The sequence below is a fragment of the Ascaphus truei genome, chromosome 1 (assembly GCF_040206685.1).
Source record: "Ascaphus truei isolate aAscTru1 chromosome 1, aAscTru1.hap1, whole genome shotgun sequence".
Classification (NCBI taxonomy): domain Eukaryota; kingdom Metazoa; phylum Chordata; class Amphibia; order Anura; family Ascaphidae; genus Ascaphus; species Ascaphus truei.
Genome location: NC_134483.1, coordinates 52,779,329 through 52,798,840, shown reverse-complemented (window position 1 = coordinate 52,798,840; position 19,512 = coordinate 52,779,329). Strand labels below are relative to the sequence as shown.

The window sequence follows — 19,512 nt, the reverse complement described above, 5'->3', positions numbered from 1 at the left end:
CTGAAGATAACGCCTCATCGTTTCAGGCCGTTTCTGCCGCGATGGTCCGAAATGCCAGAGTGTATTTTGCAACCGATCTGTGGCCCTGTGAAATGTGAAACAAAGAAGAAGAAGCAGTAATCTTACGGCCAGGGGTGTTAAAAAGACTTGCTTAAATTCCTTCTTGAAGCGTGGGAAGTCTTGGATAAGCTCCGGTCTCTGCTCCCAGCTCCCAGATGGGGGATGCCCATGCCAATGCATCTCCGGTTAATAAAGCGATAATATACGCCACCTTAGATCTATCAGAAGAGAAGCGGGAAGGGGTTAACTCGAACTGTATGTCACATTGGTTGAGGAAACCTCGGCATCCATGGGGATCTCCCGCATATCGATTTGGAGTGGGGAGATGTGGCTCGAGAGAGAGAGGCTTCAGGGGTAGAAACAGACAGAGTAGCAGGCCTAACAATTCTGGATTTAGATTGGTTGAGAGAAACCATTGCCAGGCTTTGTCAGGGAAGCAATCTGACTGTCTAGATATTGGAAATGCTCAGAGATAGAAGACAGGACTTGGCCCACCTCTGGGGGGGTCCATGTTCGTTGGGCTGAGCATACTGTAACGCGTGCGCTGCCCACGAACAAGACAGGACCCCAGTACTGAGGTGGCGAAGTATGGAACCACGCACCCACAGCAGCGGAAGCGTGCCTGGCAGGCGGATTGTCAACGTAGCCGGGTATGGGTTGGAGAGAGTGGGTTAGTCGTGACATTTGCCAAGGTCTTGGAATGGTGAGGTCAGAAGAGTCAAAGTTCGTTAAGCAGTGGTCTGGGGTTATAGAGGTCAGAATCGTGGAAGTCTGTATAGCTGTGGTCTGGATTTGAGAGGTCCGCAGAGTCGAGGGTAAGCCGGGGTCAATATCCAGAGGGGTTCAGAAGTCAAGCCAGTTCGGTACACATAGAATCAAACTGCAGGAAGGAACACAGGACAAGGAGCAAGGCACAACAGACGCAGGAGCTCAAGGCTACAACAAGTTATGCTCAGCAAAGCAGGAAGGGAACTGCAGGGTATTTGTAGCACACAGGAACCAGTAGCAAGGGACGCGGAGCGGAGGCACGGCCTCTGCAGAGATATGGATTGGCTGCAGGAGACAAGTGGGCTAGATGAGTACTTGCCAAGCAGCTGGGGAGCGGTGCACGGCGTCACGTGTGCGCACTGCGTGCAAGAGAAGCGTGGCGCATCCGAGGGTGCAGAGCTAAGCCCCGTGGCACTCTAGAAGAGCTGCACGTACGTGCACGCTCTGTAAGCAGAGCGGAGTGGTGGACTGTGGGATGACAGGTAAGGAGGGAACACGTTGCAAAGGACTGATTCCTTACACCAGGGAATCCGTGGGTAGTAAACTTGACTTTGATGTGGGAGCCTTGGAATCTGCCGTAGATACAACAGGCTCTGGAAGAGGCTCAATGTGCAGGAAACACGTCTCTGCCATGGGGCTCCCAGAATCCGCAGAGGAAGCTCCAGTCACGGAAGGGCAATCAGAAAGAAGTACACCCGTCCCCACAGCGAGAGCACAGGAAATAGGAACGGGTACATCAAGCTCTGCAGGGAAGTCCAGGAGGGGTGCATTTATCTTTGAAGGGGACGCCATGAAATCAGGAAAGGACATGTCAGGCGCTGCACAGGGATCAGTAAGCAGAAAATCCGTGTTAAAAGCGGGAGCCCTCGAATCAGTAAGGACATCAGGTACTGCAGGAAAATCAGTGAGAGGTAAACTTGACCTTGAAGCAGAAGTCTTTGTCAGTAAGGGGTACCTCAAACACTGCGGAAGAATCAGCAAGACTTAAACTCGCATTTGGAGTGGGGGTCCCGGACTCATGAAGGGTCACATAAGGTACTCATTGTACCAGTGAGGGGAACGCTAGCCTTTGATGTAGGAATCTTAGCGTCAGTAATAAGTACCTCAGACGCTGCTGTAAAATCAGTGATACTTAAACTTGTCCTTGGAATGGGAGTCCCAGAGTCCTCAATGGTTATAACAGGCACTGCAGAGCAGTCAGGGAAAGGTATGCTTGTCTCTGAAATGAATGTCTGAGAATCAGCAGTGGTTACACACTAGGTACTGCAAAGGGATCAGAGAAAGGTATGCTTGTCTCTGAAGTGGGGGTTTGGGAAACATTAGGTGTACCAGATCCTGTGGGGAATTTTATGGCAAAAACCTTAGAAACAAAGATGGGGTTATCCAACATTTCATGGAACTGTAAGGAAGCAGGGTTCTCTCACCCACTCCTTACCTGTGTCGGGGACTGCTCCTACTCCCCCTTCCTCTTCTCAGCGCTACCCCCTTTGCTGCCAGGCTCCGTGTCAGCCGAAGTTCTCACACGCGGCCGCCATCTTGGCCGGGACGCACGGGGGATGGTCTTACACTGTGCGCGCTCCCGGCCATAATTTATTCACTGCACAGGCAGTTCAGTCACGCCCCCGGGACTCGTCCCAGCCATACTCACGCCCTCCAGCATCCCAGCTGATGCCGCTTCAAGATCACAGCACGCACCTATCAGCTCATGCTCCACGGCACACCTTTGCTCCACCTACCTCTCTGATTGGCTCTCCCACTTTTATTACCCCAGTCCTTCCCTGGAGTCATTGCTCTGCATAGCCTCAGCTTACCTGGTGTGGATTCTCTCTTGCTTCTGTTTGTGCTTCTTAGGTTTTGACCCGGCTTGGATTACGACTCCTCTCCTGGCTCCCGACCCCGGCATCCACATCACTATGCTGTTTCTCTCCTCCCTCGACCTCGGCTTGGCCTTCCTACTATCCGGACCACTCCTCGACCCTCGGCTTTGGCACCCACTACGAGTACTGTCTCTCCGGATACGACAGGTACCACTATACCATACTAAGTCTCCTGGCCTGTCTACGCAAACTACCAAACTCCGGACACGCTTCATCTGCTGCGGGTGTGTATTTACTAACGTCCCACCTCAGTACAGGGACGGGTCTGGTCTGCGGGCAGCACTACCGTGACAGGAACCCAGCAGTAGGGGTACTTGTCTTGGAAAAATCAGAACTAGATATATTTAACCATGTGGGGACATTAGTGAAAGGTCTGCTTGTCTCTGAAGTGGGTGTCTGAGAATCCACAGTAGGCATAGCAGATACTATGGGAAACTTTATGGAAAGAGCCTTAGAAACAAACAGGCAAAGGGACCTCAGACATTGCAGGCGAATCAGAGAAAGGGAAACTTGACTTTGAAGCAGGAGTTTTAGCAATAATGATAGGTATATCAAACACTACAGGAGAGTCAGAGAAAGGGGAACCTGCTTTTAAATCTAAGGCATTATAACTAGCAAGGGTAACAGCAGGTACTGCAAGAGAGTCAGAGAAAGGGGGACCTGCTTTTAAATCTAAGGCATTATAACTAGCAAGGGTAACAGCAGGTACTGCAGGAGAGTCAGAGAAAGGGGGACCTGCTTTTAAATCTAAGGCATTATAACTAGCAAGGGTAACAGCAGGTACTGCAGGAGAGTCAGAGAAAGGGGGACCTGCTTTTAAATCTAAGGCATTATAACTAGCAAGGGTAACAGCAGGTACTGCAGGAGAGTCAGAGAAAGGGGGACTTGACTTTGAAACAGGATTCTTAGGCTAGGTCCCCAGTGCAACCCGCTCCTGCCCTGCCCCTCCCATCACCGTCCACTTTGAATACTCCTCTTCAGCTTCTTGGGCCTGGTGATCTCTAGGATGCAGTGGCTTTTCCATGGCCCCTCGTGCAGCATTTTCAGGTTTTTCATTGAGGGGGGGGGAGTGAGCTGTGGGAGACTTTATTTACTCTTTTTTAACATAAAAGCCGTCATGGCCGCGCTCACCCGCCCCGATTTGGCCACGCCCACCACATCTGAGATCTCTGCCTGCAGACCGCAGACCACGGTCTAGCGCAGTGCACGCACCGCCAGGATGCCAGGCGCGCGTGCAGCAGCCTCCAGCGGGACCTTAGCCTTAGATTCAGTCATAGGGACATCAGACATTGAAACAGGAGTCTTAGAACCTTCAAGGGTTACAGCACTTACTGCCGAGGAAACAGTGCGAGGTGTACTTGACCTTGAAACAGGAGCGGTGGAGAATTCATCTTTTGGCTCCTGGAATGCAAGGTTAGCTTGCTGAGGCTAGGTGCCGACGAAGAATCAGCCGGGGGTGCAAGAAGAGAATGGTTGGCAAGGATTTGCATGCTGGAGGTGATGGAAGCGATTACAGTGTCCCACTTAGTCAGGAGGGCGGAGTGCCTATCCAGGATTTGGCCCCGGAGGGACAGCACCCTCTCTACCTCAGCGGGGTCCGTATGGGGCCTGAGCATTATGTGACGGTGCTCATCTCCGATCAGGAAGCGGACCCGCAGGGCTGAGGTAGGGATGCAAATTAACCGACCAGAGCCCAGGGACAGAGTCCTGTTAGAGTATCCGTAATCGGTAAGCAGGCAGGAGGTCAGGGCTGGCGGCAGTGGTGCAAAGTCCAGACAACAGGCAAAGAGTCAGGACAGGCAGCGAGGTTAGGGTCACGGTCTGGGGTCAGCAACAGGGATTCCAAATGAACAGGCTAGCGACAGCAACAGGGAAAGCTCAGTAACTAGAACACAAGGTGGCCAGGAACACGGGGAAACGTATACAATGTACAGGCAGGGGCTGGAACTCACTGGCTGCATTTTAGCCCTTGAACAGGTGCAGCCAATACAGTATAGCAGGCTGCAGTAATCAAAATGTCCACAGTAGCCAGGTAAGGGCGGGTTCCAGCCAAAGCCTGGACCCTTTACATAATCTGCCTGAGTTTATTGGTTTCCTTTGTCTCTGCCTCCTCTCCGTCTTCTTCATTTGTTATATCTGTAGCACATGTACCCGCACCCTCTAGGAGATAATGTTTCAGCTACAGGTGTTTGTGGTGCGGCATACATGTAAGGGTGCAGGAGATCTGAGTGGTCTGTGATGGGAAGTATACCAGGACAGGCTTTTGATGTCATCTTGGGTTCCTTGGTGGTGTTCAGCGCCACCAGCTTCAGCAGGTTCTAAGAAGTTTAGAGGCAGTCCCCTCTGAAGCACACTCTCTTACCCCGTGCTCACAGACCAATGTCGAGGCAAGGGTAAAAATGAATAAGGGTCTTTATTGGCAGTCACTGCAGTTCTTTCTATTTACAGCGGATGCAGGGTCTCAGAGTATTCCATGCCTCTGGATGGTGCTTGCTCTCTGATTGTAGAGCCTTGATCTTACTAGACAGCCAGCCATGAGGGCCTGGCTGGCCTCTCACTCACCAGCTGGGAGGAGAGGTCACACACCTCCATATCTTAGAAAGGGTGGAAGCACACTCACTATAATTTTGGTGCTGCCTCCCTGAGGAACCAGAAGGGGAGGGCTCAAGGTACCTATACCTGATAGGCTATACACAGGCCATGAGTCACCACCACACTTCTGTCACTCAGAGAGGAGCATGAGGGAGGGCCAATCGCCCACAGGACTGCCTGTCACAGCCTAGACTGCTAAGGATTTACGTGACAAGGAGGAAAAGAGAGGTAGAATAGACTAACCATGTTATATATCTATGTAGTTGAAGATCGCATATGTATCCAGAAATGTTGGATCACAGTGCAGCTCCATAGAGAGTGCAACAAATCTGCCTCCAGTGTCGCTTACATAGTGCAGTTGCCACCTGGAGATAGCTTAGCCTTCAGTGTAAGTTTGGGGGTGGTGTACATTCTGTGTACAATGTTGTAGTGCATCTACTGGTATGTAGAGGAGGACACACATTTAAGTGAGCTGTCTTACAGCTGGACGTCCTCCATGTTCACCTCCGGGCAATCTGCCAGCCATGCTCATATTACTGCTGTATTTTTGTGTTTTTTCAGGCAGGTGTGAATATTTGATATAGTTTCTCAGAGTTCGTCGCCTGGAGAACATCCTGTAAGGGATTGTCACTCTCCACTGCTGCTAAGTCATCAAAAATATTTTATTCTGGTATATTCTTAAATGTAATCATTCAAAAAGTAATAATGTAATACAATACAGTAGATGCTTGTTTATTTAAAATATATATCATGTCTAGCATACATAGGTTAAACGGCCTGGGGGTTTGCACAATAAATAGTTGTAGGGTTTCCATTGAATCACAATACATTTCAGAGGTTCAGTCCTACTTATAAAGGTTGAAAGATAGTTGAACTTTATGCCAAGACAAAAAAAAAGTTACATTGTGTAGCATTTGCAAATTGCATTTGCAGAGGGGGAGAGGAGATTTTAAAAGGTTTAAATGTTTATAATCTAAAAGTTAGTGTAGCCAGGTCCCCCTTGCCGGCCCCCCTTGCTGTATTAACCCCCCTTCTGCTGGTGCGCGAGTCGCGCGTTACTAAGGGTTACGGTCGGTTGCCAGGGATGCGATCGGGCCGTCGTTAAGGCCGCGATCGCGTTGCTGCGGTTCCGTCGGTTCGCGGAGCAGGGCGCCGCCATTGTTAGGGGCGTTGCGCATGCGCAAGGGCTAGGAGCACCGGGAGGACTGCAGTGAGCTCGCGTCTGCGCAGGGAAGGTCCAGGAAGCCCGCGAAGCACTAGCCTATGAGAGGAGGGCTCTGTAAGAGGACTTCAAGTCCCATGAGCCTTTGGAACGGCCCCATGACGCCAGGGAGCCAATAGGGCTGGAGGAGCTCTGTTGGCAACATAGAGATACATTTCGCGCGCAGGGACCCCGTTAGCAGTTGGTGACTGGAGCAGCTAGGGGAAAGAGGTAGGGTGCTGGAGTCAGTGACTCCCGGCACTAGGCCAGTACTCCCCTAGGCCCCAGATAGCCTTGAGTCACCCTAGCGGAGTGCGATAAGGACAGGCCCTAGGTTAGGGACCCTGCCCTTTATCTATACGCTAGTTAGGAATCCAGCGGACGCTGTGCTTTCCGCCGAGAGGCTTGGGCCTAAGCTTGGCCTCTAAGTGACTACTAGACTATAATTGCGGAGGCCCAGTACGGATTGACTGCGGCCTGTGGATATTAGCCCGGTTCTCGTCAAGGTACAGACGGCGGGGAGAAGCGGTGATATTATCCACGCCGGAATTCACCCCAACTTTGGAGGACACCCCAGCGATTCCCCGTGGTATAGCAGTACCCGCGGCTGGAGCCCGGGCAGGTAATTCACCAACTCAAGTGCACCAACAAGGCCTATCATAAGACATAGTGGCTGCGCAGTCACACACATATACACACATGCTGGTCTATGAACTGGGAGTGCGAGACTTTGGGTGGGACTCACTGGACTTGAGGGTGGGATCATTGTGTTGGGACAGTAGCGTCCGCCGTGACGCATAAAGTGTGGACACCCGCCGTGGTGTCCGTTAGTGTTAACCTCAAGGAGACGTTGAGTCAGGTTACCTTTAGAAAGGGACACCTGTGGTTACCTGTTGACCTTGTATGTTTCTAGTCACAGCAGTAAAAGGTATTCGTTCTTATCCAATCAGTTGTATGTGGTTATTGGGTATTGTCCTGCGAGGAACCACTCCCCCTCTGGCGGGAGCCATCGCAGGTGGAGGCGCTGCATCATTGTAATTGTATATGCTAGTATATTGCCCCAGGTTCCCCGTGGCGGAAGCTCAGCCCTCCTGTGAGCCAACAGGTAATGCACAACACCGAGTAACACCATATGTTTCCTGCACCCCCACAATATATCTGCGATTGGGGGGGGGAAAACCCGTTACATTAGTTACATATGGAAAAAGAAGAAAAGGGGAAGAAACAGTACACAAAAGAACATGCACAATTGTATTGAGCGTGATGTACACATGCTACATTTTGATGTTTCGTTTGATGTTGGAACTCAAATGCTGTAAAGTACTGGAAATAGAATATTGTTTACCAAACCTACCAAAAACTCTCTAATAAAAACATATACTGTATATAAAAAAATAAAGGTTGATAAGCATTTGATGCTCATACAAATGATTATTTTTAATTCTTTAAATACTTTTAAATACCTGTATTCAAAATATATACCAATCAGTTACATTTTACATGACAAATGATCATACCAGTCCTAGGCGGGACTACAAGTTTAATAACGATCCTATGACGTGGAGCATACATGTAAAATAAACTTAGACCTACGCTGATACTGGTACCACCCTCCCCTTCATTTCCCCTTGTATTGTTCGGTCCAATTTTGGCCATTATGTTTGTCCAATATTATTTAATTGCAGAGATATTAGGGGATGCTAAGGATGACCCCAGCAATACGGATAATCATTATATTTGGATATGTGGGCCTGTGATGTCTATTATGGTTTCTGCTATATAACATCCCCACTGTACCTATTTTATCTTCTGTATCCCAATTGAAAATTGCCAATAAAAATTCAAGTAAAAAAAACAAAAAAACGCCCCAATGACTTAACCAGCTCGGGGCTTTTATGGACCCCCCTGTGCTGCACTACTTTCTGGGGTCAAGGTCAGGAATAGACTACTAAAGCCAGGAAACCTACAGAAAGCCCCGCCCACCAGAGTAACACACGCCCCCTCCCTCTACTGTCCCATTCCCATGAAACCCCACCCCCACTACCTTTCTCCGCCCACCCTCCCGTGAGGCCCCGCCCACTGACGCAACTCCACGCGCGTCATCCGTCATCCCCAGCCCGCGCAGACAGGAAGCTCGCGCTGCGTGTTGGAGGGCAAGTGCCTGTTTTTTTTTTTGCCCGCCTCCCCCGTGCCTGGGCTTTGGTAACGGAGATATTAAGCACAGAGTTATAGAGCGGGCAGTCCGGCTTATACTGGCGGTCACCCTGCTTCCCCCGCTATGACCCCTTATTACCGGGGTTTGCTGTGCGTGTCCAGCACGGCCGTGCGAAGCCTCGCGCCCCGGGCAGCGCGCGCTGTGCCCTCGCGCCCTGGCACGCGAGCTGTGATGACCCGCACCCCCGCCGCGGGAAGGCCCGAGGGCTTCAGACCGGCCAGAGTCACCGTCGTGGCCAAGACCACCCGCTACGAGTTTGAGCAGCAGCGGTATCGGTACGCGGGGCTGTCCGAGGGGGAGCTCAAGGAACTGGTGAGTGGGAGCGGAGGGTCATACAGTGCTGCTGTGCCTCATCTCACGCCTGTTGCACAGTGTGACAGGACTGCTCTGTGATCCCCGCGCTGCCCTGCTGTATACGCGGCTCGTGTTGCAATTATTCTCTTATACACCAGGAAGGCACGGAGTCTTTACACGTGCTTCCTATTTCCAGGAGGTGTGTGTGTGTGTGTAATATATATATATATATGAGATATATATATATATATATATATATATAATCTCTCTCTCTATATATATATATATATATATATATATATATATATATATATATATATATATATATATATATATATCTCTCATATATTCAAATTATGCATATATATATCGTATGTATATTTCATAGCTGCAAACTAACTCTGGGTCGTCAGTGTGATGGTGAAACATCCCAGGTTTGGTATTTACATTGATTGGTCAGTAGGGCACACACGTCATTATATCATTTACAATATTCTGTATTTTAATAAAGTGGAAAAGGTGCACTCATGCGACTTCAAGGATATTGCCGCAGGCTGGTGCTGCTAGTATATATGTATTTCATCCAAGGAAGGTAGAACATAACGGCACTGCAGGGGACTTATTATTATAAAGTGAAAAATGTAGTAAAAGGTGATCAACGTTTTGATCCACAACCTGGACCTTTATTAAGATCTTGATAAAGGTACAGGTTGTGGATTCATACGTCTATGAAGTATTTTTCACTTTATTATAACAAGCCCTCTGGAGTGCTACTATGTTCTACCTTCCCTGGATGAAATACATACACTACTTTTAATAATCTGGTGCACAAGAAAATTATATATATATATATATATAATTTTTTTATTTTTTTAAAGACTAATTGTTACTTCTGCATAAAGTTAAACTGGCCCAGGTGTTTATTGTTCCATAAAACAAAAATGTTTAAATAATGCCTGCTCCCCATTAACTGTGTTCTGAACGAGTCTTGATATGGGATTGTTGGGTGATTAAGCCAAATCCTAACCCCACTGTTTTATATTAGTGTCAACCGGAATGTAACCTTGGGTTGTTATTGATAACACAATAAAATGTGTATTGTATGGTGATCTCGTGACTGTACCCAGAACTACCAGAGGCCCTGGGTGTCATCTTCAAAGGGAACCCTACTTTCCTGAAATCCTCCATCCCCTCTGTGAGTAGCAGAGAAAGGTGACTTAAAGGTCACCATTCAGTTTAAGGTCTCTAATAAAAATGAGATATCTTGGATCTGACATTCACAAGAATAACAAATATATCTGTCTGACATAAGTGATCATACAGATTAAATGACACCAAATGAGACCTGTTGGTCTGTTATGACAGATACATATTTCACCTACAGAAATGGGTGTCCACATGTGGATTTTAATTTCAGCAGGGCGGTGGGTTCCGTTCCAGAGGCCCGGCGTATAGTGGAAATCACCGGAAAGCGGATCTGGCGATTTTGACTTCTGCGCATGCGCAAATCGGCATTTTTGCCGTTCTGTGCATGTGCAACCTATGGTATGTGCGCGCGGCGGGCGCACCCGCCCGTTCTGCACATGCGCGAGTTTCAAACAAAGATTGCGGCCCCCTTCTCGGTGCCGCCGTATCAGCGGATTGCCGAGAAGCGGGCCCCTGCTGTATATAAATGCAGCAGTAAAGGGGGCACAAATCTAGGGGTGATAGAAAATGATGGGGTATTTTTAGACTTGGCCTGTTTTTCATTTAAAAAAACTTCTCTCCCCAAGCCTAAAAATGTTGAGTGCTGAGGGGGGAGTTAAGGAGATGGCCCAGAAGGTGGGCTTATTTGTTTTCAAAAAACATGCATTTGGAATATTAATTTAGAATTCAACAAAGGGAGTGTGAATGCTGTGACTGGAGAATTATCTCATTTCCAACTCAATGTGTGGTAATGTACAGATCTAGCACTATTTACTTTCGGTGCAGACGCAAGGAACAGTGCGAGGAACGGAGCCTGATCGCAACACCCACAGGGCCAGTAAGGCTGAGTCCACGGTGCTGAGCGCGCTCATGCTTGGAGAGCGCTCCAAGCATGAGCGCTGCGTGTCCTGTCATTTACGCAAGCGCGCACGGGGGGAGGGCATTGCGGGTAGTTGAGCGCGCCAGAAATTCAGTTTTTTTTTTGTTTACATAAGTGCCGTGCCGGTAAGTGTGTGCCTGCACGCGCACCACGTGAGCGGAGACTTGCATATATCTATATATGTAAGTAACCGCGGCAAGCGCCGCCGGCTCAGCACTAGCGGGGACGCAGCCTAATGCTTGCTGCCCTGCCGGGATTAACGAAGTAGGTGTGTTGGCTTCTGAATTGGATTCCCGCTATGTTAGTCCTACCGGGCCATGGCGACACGTCTGCAGATGCCGGCTGAATCAAGGTAAGTATTGTTTACAGAGGCACTGCAGCTCCCCCAGCACTTAATTTAAGTGCCTTCGGGAAGCGCGCAGGGCCTCTGTAAACCCCTGCATTAGGGTTCGTTCCTGAACCATACTATATACACAAGATCGCCATTGATGCACTTAAGAAAACCTCCAAATAAAACATAACATTTAACGAAGTATGCATTCAAAACAGTGCAGGAAACAAACTGAAAAGGTTCAGAGAAATACTGTACAGGCATACCCCAGTTTAAGGACACTCACTTTAAGTACACTCGCGAGTAAGTACATATCGCTCAATAGGAAAACGGCAGCTCACGCATGCGCCTGTCAGCACGTCCTGAACAGCAATACTGGCTCCCTACCTGTATCGAAGCTGTGCGCAAGCGGGGAGAATATAGAGCCTGTTACACATGTGTTATTTACAACAGTTATGCACGTATATGAAGATTGCAGTACAGTACATGCATCGATAAGTGGGGAAAAGGTAGTGCTTCACTTTAAGTACATTTTCGCTTTACATACATGCTCCGGTCCCATTGCGTACGTTAATGCGGGGTATGCCTGTATTTGAATTCCTCAACTGGAGATGACTTCTGCTCTCATACCAAAGGACCACTCAGGTTGTCTAGATGCTGTGTAGCTAGCGAACTCAACTTGATGTGAATGACACAGTCCATGTGGATGTGTGCTATAAACTCCTGTGTTCATATCAACGGTGAATAGGTGAATCAAAAGGAGGAAACATACGAGAATGTAGATCTACGATAGTAGATATTTGTGTGGTGCAAACAAAGGTAGCATCGCTGAGACCTACGGTGTTAATACTCTTTACATCTTGGTATGAACTGAATGCCAGGCATTTGAGGAAATTCTCACACTGCCCCTACTGAGAGCTGGTCACGTTCCCTGCGTCACATCTAGTGACGTTAGAATGACCCACTGCACATTTCGTCTAATCCAAACTTCGAGTGTCTAGGGGTTTCTTAGTTTGTTTCCTGCACCGTTCTAGATGCATACCCATCAAATGTGGTTTTATTTAGAGGTTTTCTTGAGTGCACTAATGGTTATCTTGTGCATATAGTAATCTTCAGCCATTAGCACAAACCTTAACCCTTGGAGTGCCGGAGGGGTCGTGGCCCCTCTGAGACAGTGCGGGCACGTGACCACAGTGGCAATTTTGTGGAAAACATAAGATAAGTTGTATTCTGGCACTACTAGGCACGTGGTGTCTTGCGGTTCATGGGAACGCAAGACGCAATCAAAGCAGACCCATAGGATAACATAGCGACTGTCCTGGGTCTCCCAGAGTGCCATACCCATGTTGTAGTGACTTTTTTTTCTTCCATAAGGCACCTAAAGGGTTATGGTTCTAACTGAGACCCAACAGCACTGAAAGCTATTCCTCAAACAGTAACCGTACACCAGTCTGTCTTAGCAAAGTATACTATAATTTGGGTCATAGCCACACTCGTCTTTCAATTACTATTATTTTTTTATAACAATACAGGTCTAAATTAGCTTTTCAAATCTAGGCCCCGAAAAGCCATATTCCAAATAGCTCTACAGCAGATTAGTAAAAATGCCACTGTGTGCAGATTCCCCTGGAAGCGTTTGTGGAGCAATTTTAGTGGCAGCCATCTTTTTAAGCGGCCCACGGTTATGTTCACATTCTTGTGAGTTTACATCAACTCTGGACAAAATTGTAAGGAAGACTGCAATTTAGGTGTTGGTGCGAAAAAGTAGTAATATTAATATGTTGAATACTTATCGTGCTGGGTTGCTGACTTCTAGAGCAATACACGTGGGATTTTCATGTTACTTTAATACGTTTTCAAATTCTCTTCAAAATAATTTTTTTATTTAATTTTTGTAATTTATTATAACCCGTCATCCGAGTCCCAATTTGTAATATTTGCGCAATGGTGCAGTGTAAGCGCTGCGCAGAGTGCAGCAGTCTGTGTGTCTCCCCGCGCAGCTCTGACACCAGATCTCACAATTTGTATTATTATTTTTAGTACACAGTATGGAAGCTGGGGGGTCTCCAGAGCTGAACCACCTTTAATTCAATAGGGTTTAATCCCTTCATTACCTTAGCGGTTATCCACTAAGGTAATGAAGCTTTGCTTTTATTTTATTAGTATTTTTACTATGCAGTATTGAACCAGAGGATCCCCGGACCTGAACCCCATTCATTTCAGGTCCGCTGTTTTGAAAGCCTTATTTATTAATTGAGCTCTAGAAAAGCTATATTTTTTGTTTTGTTTTTTCCCCCTGAAACCATTGTTTTTTTGAAAAGCAGGAGGTATGCAAAGAAAAGAAAATTAGTTGTGTCGTACTCCATGCTATGTTGCGCTGTTGCATTGAACTTTCTATCGATGTTGATGCTAAGTTGGGACATCAACTGGATTTTGCAGCGATTTAACCAATTGTGATTGATGCCTGTGCATCAAAAGAGATTAAATGGGCTAGGATTTTGTATCCTATAAGAAGAGATGCATGGGGTAACATGGCTTTCCTATAAATTGCACAATCTCCTTGTTTTTCAACCACGTTGCAATTAGATATGTGGATATGGGTAAAAAGTCACAGGTTCTTCATTCTTATTGCACAAGAGTTGCTATTTTAGACCTTTCTTGGGTGGTTAAGAGCCTCAAGAACATTGTATTTGCTTTAATACACACTTTTAGAACTGGTATTGTTTTTAACAATGTAGTGTTCTTTGTTCATGTTACGAAAAGCACAATACCAAATATTAAATATTGGTAATATAAATACCACAACAAAACAATACCATAAAATGTTACTTTTAATGTCTGCTTTATGTTTGTTTGGATTTATTTGTTATTTTTATGATTGTCGCGTGAATTACTGCTCTGAAGCGCTATGTACATTAATGGCGTTATATAAATAAAGACATGCATACAAATTACATACTGCTGTCATTAGGGACTAGTTATGGGCTTTTATGCGACAGTTCTACACATCTCCTGCAGCCTGTCATTTGCTTTGGCAGATGGTGCTGCTGCTTTCAGTTGGTGATTTCCAGCCATATTATTTTTTATTGGCTTGATTCCATAGATATATCAGCAACGAGGGGGCTCCATGGGGTGCTCTGCATCAGTCAGAACCATTCAGGCTTCCCGGTTCAAGCAATAAAACAAATTATTTGGTGAGATTTCTACTGGAATCCTTTCCGTGCAAGAATACTAGTGGCGACGGTGTTACAGCTTGAGGTAGTGATCACTTGGCTGTGAGAAACCCTAAGTGACGTTATCTCGTTCACCTCTCTAATGGACGCTGATGTGTACACACACATCTAACAAACTGTAGAACATTAATGACTTGCTGCTGGCCTCATCATAACGCTCCTTCATATCTGTCACAACATAACCACATGCAAAAAAGATTCAATCTGTATGGAGCTTGCAACCTTGTATTGTGCTAATACTTTTCTCAGCCTTTCCCTGAATCTTGTCTGATTCATGTCATGCCATAAAATCTTGGCAATTACATTAAGTAATGATCTTCAGAAGTTCAGATATTTGGTTCCTTTATTTGAATCATTGTTGTACTACTTTAATTTTCTGCATTTTGCTAGTACACCATAGTGCAATACATAAAAGCTACACGGGTTGTGCAGAATAAACCACACTGGTTACAGAGATTTAGATACGCTGGATAGGGATGCCAAGGTTATTAGCTCAGAAGAGAAGGAAAATATATATATAATTTTCCATCACCTCCTACGTCATCGCCACTACTACACTAGTAGCATTAGAAGCAGAGCACTTGGAACTCTCACTTGTTGGAGAGGATTAAAGCTGCAGTTCAGTCTTCTAAATTTTTTAGTTATTTATTTATTTTTTTTACTTCAATAGTTTTATCTGGGCAATCTCTAATTACCTAAAGAACTGCATAGCTGCCGGTCAATTCGTTCTCCGTCTATTGATCGGCAAAGTTTGGCGACATCTTTAAATATGGGGAATGTAAATCGTTGCTATAGGAACAAGCATGCTGGTTAAAATAGAATACAAGAAAATTGGTCTTTCAAAGTTGTTATTTTTTTAAACAGAAAATGCTAAAAGTATTTTTTCTTATTACAGAACTGATTTATTAAAAAAAACACATGCAGGATATTGACTGTACTGCAGCTTGAAAGACACCTTGTGTAACACTGACTTACACTCGTCCGTGTAAGTCACTAGTTTATTATAGGTTACCCATTCCACCCATTCCATCGGCTCCGTGCACACAGTTGCATGCAAGATCATATTTGTTTACAACAGTTTATTCTATGATTGTTACTGACTATTACATGTGTGTTTCTTTTTTATGTATTGCGCTCCCCTACCCTGTTGCAACTATTGGCTCAGAAGAAGCATTCCTGGTTAACTTCTGGCATCTCATTGGTGACCATCACTTCCTTGTTTTGCTATTTGGCACAGAGATTGCATCAGGAAGCTTGTGAAACATCTTTGTTAACATGAACACTGTTCCAAAGTGCTTACTGGATGGATTGGTTCTTTAACTCTTAAGTGTACAAAGGCACTTGCCAATACTCTTGGCCGGACATTGCAATTACTCTTTCCATTCTGTCTCCAAGTCTTTCAACATATCCCTTGGATTGTTGTCTCCCTGGGACAGATCTTCCAGTGTCTGCTTTGTTTTACTGTATAATATTTCCCTGGATTCTAATGTCTACTTTGTATAGAGGTGTGTACAATGACACTATATAATATCTCTAAAAAACATTAATCGAAGGAAGCGTACAAAGAATCACTTATCTCCTCCAAATCAAGTACGACTTGCACTAACTACCTTAACGCATGGCAGGAGTTCACTCGCTTCATCAGGGACGAGAGGTGGCAATGGACCTTTAATGATGTGCTATGTTTTCTATTGTCATGGAGGAAGTAACAGGTTACTTTAGTTGTCCTTTGTGCTTTTTATTAAGATTTGAGGGATCTTTTTATTTGAGGGGAGGGGCAGCAGTCAAACTATACAAGTCATCAGACTATAACAAATATATAAAATTTGTTTGCAGAATGTTTAGACATTTTGTAAATGTGTTATGTAATTGATTGGGGTTATTTGCATATTTATTTTAAACACTATATATAATCAATTTAGTGATCTGTTTTACCATGATGGAAAATATAGAAGCTATTGTAAATAAAAACACTTAATGTAATGTCCTGTGTTTCATTACAGTTCTGTTTACTATGAGCAAACATTTGGGATTGTTGCTAGGATCTGCCACTACACATGCACCATTGGCACACATGGCCATTACTAATGAAAGCAGGAGTAGACAGCAGCAGTTCAGATGACAAGCTAAAGCAATCAGAAACAGATCTAAAAAGCGTGCACTAACTTATCTACTATGACATTACTTTAATGAGAGTTGAAAGCATATTGATCATGATATTGCTGCTTTCCATATGTTACAGAAATGTGTAGATCATTTTTTGAATAATTTCACTAGTTTCTAGTATTCACTAGTAAATTCACTAGTATTTATTTGATTACCACATGTATTACTACTGTGAAGCGCTATGTACATTAATGGCTCTATATAAATAAAGACATACAATACAGTTTCGCAACGGGCAAAATTAAGATAAATGAAACGCAAGTGTTTAAGCAGCAAACAATTTGAAATCTTATATGGGTTTCTATTTAAAAAAAAATACATCAGTTCTGTAGTATTGGATAATACTGCATTTAAAAAAAAAAAAAACATTCGAATCCTAAAGATATTTTTAATGAGTTTTAAATCATTGTTTGATTTATATATCTGATTTTTAGCCCACCTCCCCAGCAGTGCAAGATCTTTGCAACACTTTCCTGTTTTGTGATTAATTTGTGAGGGTGTGGGGCTGTGGTGGAGGATGTTAGGCGAGGCGGTTAAGTGTGTGGGTCGCCACTGTCTGAGAGGCGCACGCGGTGTGATGGTGATGTGAGTCTGACGGCCTGCGTAGCCCTGGCCGTGACGTCACCCCACCCCGCAGGCCAATGAGTGAGCGAGAGGCGTGGCAGACTCAGACAAACAAGACTTCATATACATATCTATATCTTTGTAGCTGCTGAGTTACACTTAGGCTGAGGCCCCGCATGCTACTGCAGCGTCCGCTGTGGGGGACGCTGCAGGGACAAGAGTCCTCCCCTCAATGGCGCCGGGCCCGCTGCGAGGGTGGGCCGCAGCGCTGTGGCGAGAGTTTCTAGGAGCGCTAGGTCACGCCCCCCGGCGGTTCAGCCAATGAGGGCGAACCTGCCGGGTGACGTCATGGCCGCGCAACTGTCACGCCCCTCCCCCCCCCAGTCTCTCTTCCTGCAGCTCACTGCAGACCGGGGAATCGGCTGCACGCGCCGCCAGCCTCGCGGGCTCGCGTGCAGCGGAGGCACTGGGGCCTCAGCCTAAGGCCTTGGCTATAGTGCAACGTGCTAGCTTCCGCGCTTGGCGCAGCGCACGCTCATCTGCAGCAGGAGATATTCCCTGTCCTGTAGGCACAGGGAGGCTCAATGTAATCAGCACCTGGAAAACGAGCATTAATGACATGACAGCCCCAATTAATGCCCATCCTTGATTACTTCAGGTAATGTACATAGGGCAGCCTAAACGTTGTTGTAAAGAGAGATCTATCTCAAAATAATAAATTGACCATAAACTATTAAAAGTTAAGTCATACATAATTAGGTCTATATAAAGTCCAATTGCCAGAAATAGTAAAAAAAAATATATTCAATGGATCGGAATGAATCCCTGGGGCCTTGGCTGCTTCTGATGGAGGAAAACAGTTCCAGGACGATTTCTAAATATGTATGTAGCTGATGAATAAATCTGAATTTTATGGTATATTGGATTTGAAATAGATATTTTCTGAGCCTGTAAACATTGAAGTGTTTATACTCATAATGAAAAGTCAATTGAATTAAAGCTGCAGTTCAAACAAACTATGTGGGTTTTTTTAAAATCAATTCTGTACTATGCAAAAATACTTGTAGCATTTAAAAACAATTTTTAATGTAACAAGCATTTTTTTCTATAGCAACGATTTACAAAGTTACATCCATTATTTAATTTTTTTTTTTTAAATAGTCCTGCCCTCTCTCTAGCAGTGCACCAATTGTATCTAGTGACTGCCTGGTCACATGATCTTTCCCACATAACTTTGCATCTTTGGTCCTCTTCTGCTGCACTGACGGCCATTTAGTGAACCCCCGAGCCAAATCTTTTCCGATCGATTACAGGAATGCATCGATCGGCAACTTGGCTAATCACTTGTTGGTGTGTAAATTGTATTGATGCACATATCGAATGGAAATGTTTTATTATTTTTTAAACGGCAGCATGAACTGCTGCTTTTTAAAGAAAAATATTTTTAAACTTCTGTTGTGCTTGAACTAAAAAGTACATTGCAAATTAGCAACTTTATGGTATAAAAAATAAACGGCAAATCTGCTTTAAAGGCTTTAAGTTGTTGTAAATACTGTAAAAGCCATGTGCCAGCAGCCCCTCTGGACACATGGGCTAAGACACATTGTACAACTGATCAAATATATTTCAATAATGGTTCATATTTGCTTGATTTTAAGTGAATCCTTTTTGAGTGGCACATTGGTGACATAAGCTGATTAAAGTGATGACTGATTTATGTAATGCTGATCAGTGTTAAACCTGTCACTCGAAGCAGGTTTGTAAACATGATTAACTAGTCACATAGGGCACCCAAGTCCTTGAATTCATGCATCTCATTTCAGTAGGATTGCATCAGTATCGGCTTACAAATAAATGAAATGTCCTCTTTTTAAAGACATGGTTATTTTAATGTGCAGAATGTAAGGCTGAAAATTGATTCACAAGTCTTAATCTCTTTCAACTAATAGGACATTCACGTATTTTGTATGTCTTTATTTATATAGTGCCATTAATGTACATAGCGCTTCACAGTAGTAATACACGTGACAATCATATAAATAACAAATAACTACAAAACACATGGGAATAAGTGCATCAGGCATAAAAGTAACATTGTGGAAGAGGAGTCCCTGCTCCGAAGAGCTTACAATCTAATTGGTAGGGA

General features: G+C 45.2%; 1 protein-coding gene across 2 annotated transcripts in view; it reads left to right on the top strand.

Annotated features, from left to right (window-relative positions):
- The first annotated feature begins 8,599 nt into the window (after positions 1–8,599).
- Positions 8,600–19,512, top strand: part of NADK2 (NAD kinase 2, mitochondrial) — a 36,163-nt gene continuing 25,250 nt past the window's right edge. For both annotated transcript variants that reach the window (XM_075588265.1, XM_075588254.1), the window contains exon 1: positions 8,600–9,025. In XM_075588265.1, the coding sequence (XP_075444380.1) occupies positions 8,777–9,025 (249 nt within the window). In that variant the 5' untranslated portion in view covers positions 8,600–8,776. The remainder of the gene's footprint in view (positions 9,026–19,512) is intronic.